We start from the raw sequence: 13,519 nt of genomic DNA on the forward strand, positions 1-13,519 counted from the left end.
TGGAGCTCTGTATTCAATCCTCTGATTCCAATGTATCCTTTGTATAAGAGTAGTGCTTGAATGCTGCATGAACCATCTCCTCCTGTCTGTGTGATTAGTCTTAGTAGTGTTCAGAGTCATCAAGACCAAATTCTTAACTACTGCTTGGAAATGAAGCAGGACATATTATGGCATTGCATCAGAAGGTGGGCACTTCTCTGTTAGACTAGCTTAACAAGCCAGCTGCTGATTTCTCTTGTTCGGTATTCTTCAGTGAACTTGACATAAAGCTGAACATGTAACCCACTTAAAATTTTGAGCATAGTGTAGTATATACTAACCTAAACGTACAAAACCTATACAACAAATGAACGAGAAGTTAATCAGATATGGATCATCCTAGAAATAAAAGCATCCCTATTAATTTTGTTAGGTATGTATGTTAAAGAAGCTTAGATCACACAACAAATCAACACGAACATGAGAACAGTGCCTGCACAAGCATCCTGTGCACACAAAGCAGTGGTCACGCAGACACGGACAATAATACATGGTCCTTAATCTCTGGCTAATCAGTCTCAAAGCTTGCTGGCAGGTCTTATCTCACACACACACACACACACAGACTCAAAGAGATCTCTCTGGTAGCTGGCTCAAACCTTTGGTCTGCCTCGTAGCACATCCTGAGACCTTGGTCTTGCCAGTATCTGTCCTCTAGATCTATGGTGTCTGTAATAGCTCTTTCCCAGATCTCCTGTCCTGCTCATCAGCTGTTCCTGCTTGAGGTTCACTAGCATTATGCCAACACAGCATGCAGACCATCCTCACCCAGGAAAAATGTTGGGAATTAGGTTTATTAAGAAGATAGAACAGACTACAGCGATCAGGCACAGGGTTTGACTGAAAAAGCATACTGAAGCAGAACTTATTTATACAGGACCAGCCCCTTTCATCACTTGCTTCTCTGTATTTTCTCATGTTGTTCCTCCCCCATGCATTTGGATATCTCCCTTTTCCTACCTTTGCCCTTCTGCTAAACATCCCATATGTTTTGCACATTGCACAGTCCCTTGAAAGCATCCCATAACCATGCTTTTTCCCACAGGACCCATGATAACCCTGTCATTCAATCCTCCCTATGTGCCCCACCCTCCCCTTACTACTTAACAAAGCTCGGGTTGAACCTCTTGAAGCCTTTGAGCAGTTCCTTCAGCAGCCCATCATCCAGGGACCTTGCAGACCTGGTCTTTGGTATTGGTTCTTGTTCTGTAGGGTTTGCCCACATAAGTGTGGTTTACTACTTTTCCTGTCTCATCTCTACATGCTGGATAGCCATTGACCAGATGTCCTCACAAAACAGGTGTCCTTACATTCCAGGTATCTACATACTGTTCACATCCTACATTTCTTTCCACACATCCATCCAATCTCTTGTAACGAATTAGGAAGCAAGCTGTCAAATGTGCTAAAATCATACAGTAATGAATTATATCTATATTGTTTCAGACATAACACAGTATTTATCAATGTATTATTGACTTGTTTTACCAATGCATATGCCTCCAGCTGGTCACGTTTAACTCCTGATAGATTAAATATCTAACAGTCCACTGTCATGGAAAATCTGTTGTTGTAAATGCCATTGAATGAAAGGTCAGCCTTGAAACTGATAAATGAAATTTCTCAAAGTCTCTTGGCATGAGACAGCCAGGCACTCCTTATTAGGAATAAAATTAACATCTTCACTGCCTCCAGCACTGGTTTAAACCCTTTCTTGCGTCCAAATTCACCTTGTATCTGCATAGTGTGTATGCAGATACGTTCTCAGATGCAATGCAAAAACAAACTTCATATGATGCCAGAGGAGAAAATTCTGGTATCAAGTTGACATGAGTGCACTCTTACCAGTCTGTGGACCAGATAGTCTGACACCTTATCCTGTCTGGTCTGTCTGTGTCATGACATCATGGGACTTGACCAGAACAAGTGCTTCTGACCAGCAAGTAGACAATAACATTAATGGTGGAGGGTGAACTTTGAAAGGAAAGTTTAAAAATTTCCTGGAAAAAGTAAACAAGTGATTCATCAGCATCTCTGTGCATTCTTCCATGGAAATTTTTTTGTGGCAAAATTCATGTCATCTCAGTTCTTTCAGTTTTTACTTTGATCAGCATAGGTTTACACTACACAGCATAGATTCATAATTTATTAGGAAAGCTCAACAGAATGAATTCAGGTTTACGCATGCTGGGCTTCCTTGTCCTCATAGGATTTGCCATACATTCCATAATGCCACATGTGAAAGAACACAGCCTGTTTTATGTATTTAACAGCTCTCTCTCTAACAGTGTCTTCCAAAGAGGTATAAAAAATATTTCTAGTCAGAAAAAAAATTCAGAAATTAACAGTATCCATGGATTAAAAATCACGAGAAACACTGCAACACAGACTCACCCAGCATTTTAAATATATCTAGTCTTATCCACTTTTTATTTATTTATTTATTTTGAGAAGAATGGTGTAAAAAAGGACAATATATTTGAAACGGGGAAAAATGAACTTTATGATATGACTGGGCAAACTCAGTTGTGCTTCAGAGTCGAAGGTCATTCTTTTGACTTCAGAAGTGGTTTCTCTGGGATTGGTCTGTGTGAGAACAGAGTTTGTCTGCTGTATCTCCTGACAACTTGGTACTACGCTGTTTATTTGCTTGTGGTAAGCAAGCAGACTCTGTCATACTCTATTTTCTTTTTCCCCTAGAAAGGCAGCAGCTACTAATGTGTCAATAAATATTACATTAAGAAATGTTCTCTTCATATAAAGTCAGGAGAGAGACAGAAGTATATACTGAAAGTCCTTTGGGGGAGTGCAATTTAATGGCCCACTGGTGCAAAGTAGTGCTTACCCACCCATCCCAGTATTCTTGGCAAAGACATTTGGCAGCAGTGCTGCTGAACTCATAGGAGCCGTGATAACTTAGCTCAGATGAGATCTGCCCCAAGAGACTCACTAGGTCAGAATTGTCCTCCAGGCTGCGGCTCTTAACTCCGTAAAGGACTTGAACAAATAATTCCGTTTCTTTTGCCTCAGTTTCTGAAAATGTAAATAGTTATGGTGACATTCATCAGCCTCACAATTTGTCGGGTATAGTTAAACCTGCTGGAGAATAATATAGTATTAAACAGCTATATAGATATGTGATGGAAACGCAAAGGTGGGGTGAGACTTCTGGTGAATAATGAACTGTTGGAAAGACCAAAACAAAGCAAGACAGTAGTCCAGATAAAGAAGAGTATCACAAACTGAGCTCACAGTTGTGAAGAATCAGCTTTATCTCTGCCTACATGACACAACTACTTTGCCAAGTGTCTGAGCCTGGAAATTCGAAGGAGGTTTGCAAAATAAGTCTTGTCTTTCCCAGGTAAGAATAAGTTCTTTCTTCAGTCGATTTTAAGAAATTTTGTCAAGTTAGGTGAAGTGTTATGTAACTTCCATTTCATTTCTGTTGTACTACCCTTATTTTTTTGTGACAGAAATGCATTTTAGATTAATATTTAATGCCCTTGCTTTTAAGAAAGTATCTTTGAATCACTTCAGTCTGATACCGACTTCAGGTTCCTGGGAGAGGAGGAGCTGCATGAGCTGAACACTAGTGTACTGTCAGATACCATGACTGTAAAGAGAAGGTGCAGCTCAGGAATACCTCCTGAATGGGGCACAACCACACATTTTCCCTTAGAAATGGGCAGAAGATACAACAACCTGTCACCTGAGAGCAGTGGTAGAGAGACTGCTGAGGATCATGCGTTGTCAATTGTGTCTGAGAGGGAGAGAGGGGAAAACAGCACAGGCACAGTGTACCTCTGAACAGAGGCAGAGCCCTTTGAGTCTTCAGATGAGTTGTAATACACAGCAAGATTTTTGCTACAGTTAAAACTTTTTCTCATTCTTAATCTTTTTTTTTTTTTTAGCAGTGAAGCAGTTCAAATATTCATTCAGCATATTGTACTTTAAAAATATAATTCACAAAGATCAGCAGGCATGTATTTATTCTGTCGCTCCTGATATTACTCATCACACCAGAACAACTTGTATTTTTTAAGCGTGTTCTTTCTTCTATCAGATCTTGTTTCTTTTCAGAGGTTGAAGTGTGAAGCTCAGTGGCTGATTCACCTTTTGTAGAACTGATGCAAAGATTTTTGTTCCTAGTCTGTTTCAGTAAATGTTGTCTGTTTTGTCCTGTAGGTGGGTCTTCATGTAGTATGCTTGGTTTTGAAAGTCTGGTTAGTAGGGGAAGCAAACGTATTTTAATCTGAACATTAAATGGTGATAGATTGTAAAAACAAGCAAACAAGTCTCCCCCACCCCTCCCCACCCCTCCCAGATAAGCTTGATAAATTTTTCCTGACTTGAAAAGGAGCAAATTATTTCATTGCAAATCATCCTGTTCACATTGGTAAAGTTTTGTCCTATGAGTTCTCTTTGGTCTGTTTTCCTGGTTTCTAAACTGGAAGATGTCACAGTTTCTCTGAGCAGTAGAAGCATGAACTCTCCAAAAGATTAATGAACTTCTCTGCCTGAAGTTGATATGTTTTACCAATGTCCATTCACATCTCTGCACTCTCCATATAGTACCAGCTTCTGTAGTCTTCCAGGTGACCTGCATTTTGTTCAGAAAGTTGAACATGATACAGGCCGATTTAAGGGAAAATATCTTTGTTTAAACACCATCCTTTGGCATTCAGCCCAGAGCTGTGCTTGTAACTGTGTAGACATTAAAACATTTTAATTTAATACTGTAGCATCTCAGTATATATAAAAATATATATACAAAACTGCTTGATTACTGGGTCGTACTATTATTACAAAAACAGGAATATGCCAGATAAGCCAGTAGGTGAAAAAGAGAACTTCTGTTTTATCAGTGAGTGATTTTGTATAGCTCGATTGGAACCTCAAAGACTGAATCATTTTTCGGTCTGTATCTGCAATGAATCATAGAATCATTTAGGCTGAAAAAGACCTTTAAGATCATTGAGTCCAACTGTAAACTTAACACTGCCAAGTCACACAAAACCATGCCCCTAAGTGCCACGTCTACACATCTTTTAAATATCCCCAGGGATGGTGGCTCAATCCCTTCCCTGGGCAGCCTGTTCAGTGCTTGACAACCGTTTTGGTGAATAGATTTTTCCTAATATCCTATCTAAACCTCCCATGGAGCAACTTGAGGCTGTTTCTTCTCATCCTATCACTTGATACTTGGGAGAAGAGACCGACATTCGCAGCTCTCTGCACCCTCCTTTCAGGTAGCTGTAGAGGGCGATGAGGTCTCCCCTCAGCCTCCTCTTCTCCAGACTAAATACCCGCAGTTCCCTCAGCCGCTCCTCCTACGACCTGTGCTCCAGACCCTGCACCAGCTTCGTTGGTTTTCTTTGGACATGCTCCAGCACCTTCTTGTAGTGAGGGGCACAAAACTGAACACAGTATTTGAAGTGTGGCCTCAGCAGTGCTGAGTACAGAGGGACGATCACTTCTCTATTCCTGCTGGCCTCAGTATTTATGATGCAAGGATGCTGTTGTCCTCTTTGGCCGCCTGGACACACTGCCTGTTCATATTCACCTGACTGTTGACCAACACCCCCCAGGTTCTTTTCCACCAGGCAGCTTTCCAGCCACTGTTCCCTGGGCCTGTAGCTTTGCATGGGGTTGTTGTGACCCAACTGCAGGACCCAGCACTGAGCCTTGTTGAAGCTTCTCTTAGATTCATGAAATACCATAGATTGGTTGTACTTATATATCTTGAAGTTAGTAGATAAAGCATGATTATCTAATACATTTAAGTGTGTTTTGTTTAACCATTTCCTACCCCCAAGCCTCCCCAGTGCAAAGAGACCCAAGAACTTTTTCATCATAAACTCTGATTCTAAAATTAAGGTTTCACCTTTCACTGCAGTTTTGAAAACACTCTCTAATTGTCTCTGTTTTACTGTCTTAGGCAAAATATTACTAGAGGTAGTAAAATGACCAGCTTAAGTGCATGGCTTGCTTTGCACCTTAGCCAACAACACACATGCAGAAACTTTTTGATAGAGATGTCTGTATAACCTGAAACTAAAGCATTGTACTCCTTGGATATTAGTTATGAATCCATCTAGATTCTTAAAATTAGGTCCAAAATTAGGCCACCTTTGGAATGAATAAGAGTTCTGTTCCTGCATCACTTATAGGTCTTCCTCAATCATAGTAGAACAAGCTTTCCATGATTTATTTATCATCCTTGTCTTTATGTTTGTGCAGACTTCCTCCTTTTCCTTTCATCTTTGCTTTTCCCAATTTTGTTGATACAACATCATTACAGAGACTACAGTAGCTGCTCACATTCCCAGTAATCAAATGTAAAAGGAGGGACTCCTAAAAACTTTATTATTTTAGATGCTTTTTTTGGTTTGCTGTAGTCTTGTGGTTTTTTCCTCTAGCATGATATGTTATACTCCAAAGCAGATGATGTTTCTCCAGCAGAGGAGAAACCCTTGCCAAGGCAAACCTTGCTGAACCTTGAGAAATCTTGATGAGGCAACACACTTCACTAACTTTTGGCTGCTTTTACAGAGGTTCAGGTTTGGCATTGTACAGTTCTGTTGCCACTGAAAAAATAATGTGAGGAGTCAAAACAGTGTAACGTAGCAGCTTTGCAGGGCTACCAGCATACCTTTGCTGGCACATAGCCTGCATAAACCACAACTTAATTACATTGGATAGTATATATAATGCCGGTGTTCGTTCCCTAATTTTATGATTATACCTTTGGCCTGTTTCAGATAAGAAGACAAGGCGGAATACAATTACTGGTGGACCTATTGGACCATCGGATGACAGAAGTCCACCGTAGTGCCTGTGGAGCTTTGAGAAACTTGGTATATGGAAAGGCAAATGATGACAACAAAATTGCTCTGAAAAACTGTGGTGGTATCCCAGCATTAGTACGGTTACTCCGCAAGACTACAGATTTGGAAATCAGAGAACTGGTCACAGGTTTGAATCTTTCAATATTTTTTTTTCACTCTTTATATAGGCCCTGCAAGCACAGGTCTGTGCTGTGTGCCACTTGCTCCATCAGTAACTTTTTCTTTTATTATCATCTTTGCTGTTACAAAACACTTTTGAGACCTTTGGATATATGTAATGTATAAATAGCTTCATTCAGTATCATGCAGACAGAGGTAGGCATAGTTTACATTTACAGTTGCTGGTCACTTTTTTCTTGGTTAGCTGTGAATGCTCTTGAGTGAGATGTGCTCCATACACAGATATATTGTGGTAGGAATCCTCTGCTCTCCTTCCTGTCTGGTGTAGGGCTGCACATGCAGAAGTTGGGTTTACGGAATTTTTTTAGAAGCTGTAACTCATTTCTATTATATCCTACATAAGTGAGAAGGAGGATTGGGAGGGTTTTACTTTTCTTGTGGTACTGATAAGAAAACGAAAAAGCATGTTGGAGATACAGACAACATCGTCTTCTGAAGCCTTTTGTCTGAAATTTGATAGCATGCTATGTGATGTATGTTAGGCACCGGGTGTGCTAGTGGCAGAATCTATTTCTTTTCTTGACATAGTAGAATCTGATCTTTTTAAAGATTGTTTGGATTTTATCCCGTATAAAATTCAAGGAAGAGGGTGTCAGAAATACAAAAAATGCTGTCAAACAGCATTCATCTGAAATGTTTGGGAGATTTTTTTTCCCCTTGCCCCTAAGCTATCCTATTTAAAATGCAAACCAGAAGCTAGATGATGGGGGTTTTTTTTATTTTTCACTTTGTGATTTCATTCTATTTGATTGCTAATATCAATGTAGTGGTTAATTTAATGCTACAAATAAAAAAATCTTAAGATCTTTTCATTATCCTATTTTATAATGTCTGTATTTCCATTATGATTTTCTTACTAAAGTATGTAAGAAAATTTCTCATTTCTGTCATAGAAGCATCAGAGTACACACTGTCATCTATGCTTCTGCAGAAATTACTTACCCTTGTGGTCAGGCCTCATTTAGGATACAGTTGATAAGATTGTTGTCCTTTGGTCGACTCCAGGTTTCGTCAGGGTGTCTGAATAAACTTGATGGTGTTTACTAAATGTACATTTTTATATTTGATTTTGTTTCTTGGTTACAACACCTATCACCTTGTACTTGTTAGGCAGGATTAATAGGGTAAAGATAGTGAGTTACATGAGCTTGGATGGTGCCTCCTGCAGAGTGACAGATTTACTGACAGATCTAATAAAGTATAACCACTGCTTTGGATTCAACATACTTGTTTGTCTCTTGGTTATGTTGTCTGTGTCCTGGCTCCAGGGAACATTCTGCCTATTTATTCTGAGTAGTAAGTGGCAAACTGCTAATGAACATCAGCAGTACACCTCAGCAGTCACAGTGGCACTTCCCATGCTATCTGTAGACAGAGCACATAATGTCATTAGGTCATTTAAAGAAAAGATACTAAGCTACAATTTATATTCCTTCCATTCCACAGTATGTTGTTAAATTTTCCTGAATTCCCACAGAAAGAAAAGATGTATATGATAGCATGCCCTCAAACTGTTACTACTGAGCAGGGTAGGTACTGACCATCAATTGTAGGCAGTAACCAGCCCTTGTGCAGGGAGATGCAGCTCCCAGGGATGGTGAGCATCTGGAGTGCTGGACATCTATAAAAGGGGAGCAGAGCAAGATGGTGACCCTGAGAAATGGAATCCAAGTCAGTGGTGTTTGAAGGTTTTATTACTGGACCTGGATTTGTTGTTCGTTTTTTTGTTTTGTTTTAATAACCAGTTCATCCCAGAAGGCCACTCCTTTCCTTGGCCAGGTTTTGTGCCTTTCAGAATGCATATCACTGGCCCTTGCTTTGAAAATGCAAACCTGATAGTGGTAGTGTTCTGCAAAGCTCTTTTCCAAAGCAAGGCTCATATTGCATCTCTTAAGAAACAGGATGGAATAGCACATCTGAATCAGTTCTCATTTGCTTTTTTGTGAAGTGTTGTAGTGTGACAGTTACCCCCGTTAAAAGTCCTTCCCTCTGTCCTTTTTAGGGAAGGAAAGATAGCTTCTGCAGCAGCTGCCTCAGTAATGAAAAAATTTGGCCTGGTGGTGGGCACAAGAGAAAGTAAAAGAAGCTCCTTCTGCTTCCCACCTAAGTCGAGGTGACAGGAAGAGAAGTATTTCAGTAGTGCCACCATAGCCGGAGGGAAATAGAGAGAAAATAATAGCAAATGTGTGTTTTAGAAATAAACATAATACCTGCATCCTTTCCATCTCATGTTCATTGTGCATCCTGTCTACATAAAAGCTGTTTGTTACTTTTAGAGAGGGCACAAAGTTCCTGCCTTAGGAATTCATCTAAGCTCTGTCATTGTCACCCCTAAATACTCCTCCAGCATTTGTCCCCAGAGTGCTTCTCTTAGGTGTGGAAGTGTCATTATCTCAGTTGTACAGATGGGGAACTGAGCCTATCGACTCTAAATGACCTGTCCAGAAATCTGGCAAGATGAAGGTGTGAATCACTCTGAGTAGGCACTTAGCTGTGAGGGAAGAAATAGGGGCCCAAGAGGTTTTTAGCAGCTCAGTCTGTTTGAACAGTAGCAAAGCTTTCATCGTCTGCCCCAAGTACCGTGAAGCACACTCCCGCCAGAGCCAGTTATAATATTGGTTCCTTCTTCAGACATGCACATTTTCTTCCTTCTTATTGCTTCTATCTAAGGAGATTATAATTTCAATTTCCAGCTATCTCAAGACTGGTTTTGGAAGGGTATTTAAACCTGCAGACCAGCTTTCTATCCCAGTAGCTCCTTGCTTGTCAGGATTGCCTTCGGCGCCATTTGTGACTTTTCCTCTTTTCCAGAGATTTCTTTCTGCCATAATCTCTCCAAAACAGTTTTACAATTTTTCACTTCTTCGTTTATCTCATCTTTCTCCTCCTCAGTAGCAGAGGTCTTAGGCTAATACTGGAAAACCTTAACATGCTGAAATGTTTGGATTGCACAAACTGAACCTTATTGCAAAGTGATAGAGCTTCAGCGCTTTCTCACATGGAGCAAACAGCTTCAGTGCAGGCTCCCATGTAGAAGGCATGAGGGAAGTGTGCTGCCTGGTTGTTGTGAAATTAAAGGGTGTTAATGCCCAGGAAATACTTCCTAAAGTATTGAAAGATTACTCTTCCAGAAACGCTTCCATAGTCACTGTTTTTTACTAGGAGAACTGGGATAAACTGAGGTATACAAATGGATATATTATATTTATGCAGAAGTGAAACACTCTGATAGAAATAGAGATTTCAACATAGCCTACAGCCTCTGGAAATTTCCAGAAACTTAAGGAGAACTTGAATTACAAAATCTTGTTTCATGTAGGTCTGTAAATTAAATCAGTGTAAGCTGAATGCACCACACTTAATTTAGCCATCTTTTCACCTCAGCACTGTGCTACTAGTTTCCACAGTAGCTCCTGTTAAGGGAACAAATAAAAGCCTTCTCTTTTAAAATAATAAAATGTTAACACTTTCCTAATAAATATATATAGACAAGAACACAGAATTACCACAGATCCTGCAGATGGTAGAAAAAAATGTTTTCACTTGTTAATAATGATAATGAGTAACTGATTTCTGATCGTCTTGCCTTTTCCAAGTTAATTATGAACCCTTCCACAAAATTCTATTTTAGCATTCTTTCTATTTGTTTTACTATCAGGAAAAAAAATGACCTGAAAAATGTGAAGTGTTAGCAAGGATAACACAGGAATCCCATTGATGCCTTTTGAAGAAGGTGAGGTCAAGCAGCTGTTGCTAGATTCAACCTACGCTTGCTCCTTGCTCCATCAGCTCCATCTGATAACTGGGTACCTGTCTCAGACAAAATGATTTAAACTGCTGTTCTCATTTTGACAAACAAAATCGTCACAACTAGAAACACAGTTTCTGCCTATGAACAATAAGCTAGCTGAATGAGAAACAACTCCGTTTAAAGATACATCACTGTATCACCTGTTTTCAAACTGTATATACCATATTTGATTGAAAGGTAAAAGTCGATGATCCACTTTTAGAAAGCACATGATGATAAAAAAATATAGCTATAAATAATGACATGGGAAATTGTTTTTTCCTATGCTGACAGACAGCCTGCTGCTTATTTTGGTTGACTTTAAGGTGTCAGAGATTTAACAGTTGTCTACTGAAAATATATAAATTCTGAAAATTAACACATTTACAAAAAAAAAAATTAAAAGGCACAAACTATCTAATACTATGCATATATACTGTATGTAGATAGATGAAGACCCTCTGTATTTCCTTCACGCTTTTATTCACTGAATCAAAAAGCTTATATTCCATTGCTGCAAAAATTATAAGATGTTTTATAGATAATGTTCCTTTCAAAGAAGCACTGGTTGTCCAATTGTATCTGGCCCATGGTCAGGTTGGACATGAAAAAATTTTCATTTACTTTGGAGATTCCAATATTTATTAGTGTTGTCTTTGATTTTATCTGTGGCCAGTTTGTGTTTTGGCTTGGTTGGTCCTCTGTTGTCACCCTATGTTATGCAACATTATTATGTAGTTGTTTTTTTCATTTTTGTTCTTTTTTTAACAGATGCCACATATTTATAATGAGGTATTTATAACCTTATTGATAGTCTGTCAAGTGTTCCTGAAAGCAATTATATGTTGTCTTCCTTATATCGAACTGGTTTGAGGTAACCGCTGCAGTTTAAACCTCCTTTTGATTGCACACTGCTTATTAATATGTGCATAAATTGTTGGCAGGTCGGTCAAGACACTCCAGAAGGTCCCTTTGAGCTTTGCATGTGTCTTTGCTAATCAGCGCAATTGCAAGTTAGTGAGCCTGCAGTGATGTGTAATGCAGGTTTAAGAGAGTATTCTACCTAAATGGACCTTCTGGCTTACTTCAGTGGCAGTTTTATTATGATTTCACATTTTTAGGTAATTCTGACCAATTCTTGAGAAGTTTTACCTTCCTGGAACAATGGCAATTCTTCTGTTGGGAGTTCCCAAAGTCAAAACCACATGCCTGCAGTTGTTTCCTATTTGTCATGTTATTTTCTAATTGGACTTTGTAAGGTATTACATTGTGATTTTTATGTAGTAAATCTTATTTAACAATATTATGGCAAAGGGATGACTATTTAGTACTTAGGATCTTGAAGCAGTTTATCAATTTAATAATTTTCTGCAAAAGTGCCCTTGACGTTAGCTTAGTTACTGGAGTGTATAAACACAGATGTGAAATTTTATTGTGATATAAACATTCATTTAGAGGTGGCAACTATTTGTAGCCCTACCATTTTTTTGAAATTTGATTTGAAAATGAGGAAAGGATGTTTTATCCCACTCTGAGGTGACTTTCCCACAGACTTAAGTGAAGAATCAAAACAATCCAAGAGTTGCATTCTTACAACATTTCACCTTGATGCAATTCTTAAAATCTCTATTATATTCCTTTTTTTTTTTTTCAGGTTTGTATTAGATGTCATTCCAGTGTTGCTCATGTTAAATATCCCATTTCTTCATTATATTGAAGTTTTGTAATGGAGCAATGCAAGTATAAGGAAGACTGGACAGTGAAAGGCCTAATGAAGTAGCAACTGTTGATATTTAGTATGAAAAGATAGGTAGGAAAATAAATGTGTAAAGTGAGTTGCTTTGGGATCCAAAGAGAAGATTTCAGTATTACATTAGCTGAGAATTAGATTATAAAGATAAAATACATTTTAGGTTCAGATACATATCCTGTATATTACAAACTTTTCAAACAGACAACATGAAAATCCATCTACTGCTTAAATTGTCATGATGGTGTAACTATGGTAATGCTGCTGCTAGAAGGTTGATGTAAATTTGGTTCAATATATGCTAAGCTAAGAGAATTAGACTGCCAAATATCATTAGGGACTCATAACTGTATGTAGTTAAAATGAAGACATGGGATAAATGCAGAAAGTATACAAATACCTCTTAAGATGGAGCTCTGTGAATTAGCTTCTCCTCCACCTCCAACATCCAATTACTGTGTCCTGTCAAGTCAAGGAAATTAGGAAGGTAAAGTGTGGAGATAGATAACTGCTAGCACAAAACCCGGCTTCCAGAAGTGTTTGTTTTGATTTTGGCAAAAAAATTTTCATTCATTTCTTGCTTAGTTTCTCCTCTGCAGATAAGCAAATTCTCTGTAATAACTTTAAAGTGCAGAGAGGAACTTACCAAGCACAGAGGCAGGTGATTTACAGACTTTAAACTTAATTATTTTTTAAATAGTAGATTTAGGATAAGATTAACAATTTTCAAATCTACTTGCTTAGGGACTGAAATTTGCATATGTTTTAAATGCTTTTCATTCAAAAGGGAGATTTGAAGGGTACTGAGTAGATCTAATAATCTTTCCTACTCTTTCTTTAAATGGATGTTATTGTAAGTACAATATTCTACCACAATCGGTTTTAAAAGTTGATTAAATCTTTTGTACTAAT

General features: G+C 38.5%; 1 protein-coding gene across 7 annotated transcripts in view; it reads left to right on the plus strand.

The window, feature by feature from the left end:
- The window catches only part of LOC113476639 (catenin delta-2), a 266,375-nt gene that overhangs the window by 104,814 nt on the left and 148,042 nt on the right, over positions 1-13,519 (plus strand). For all 7 annotated transcript variants that reach the window (XM_026842472.1, XM_026842471.1, XM_026842466.1 and 4 more), the window contains one exon: positions 6,801-7,014. In XM_026842472.1, coding sequence (XP_026698273.1) covers positions 6,801-7,014 — 214 coding nt within the window. The remainder of the gene's footprint in view (positions 1-6,800; positions 7,015-13,519) is intronic.

Source organism: Athene cunicularia (genome assembly GCF_003259725.1).
Source record: "Athene cunicularia isolate RWA chromosome 2 unlocalized genomic scaffold, athCun1 chr2_part1, whole genome shotgun sequence".
Classification (NCBI taxonomy): Eukaryota; Metazoa; Chordata; class Aves; order Strigiformes; family Strigidae; genus Athene; species Athene cunicularia.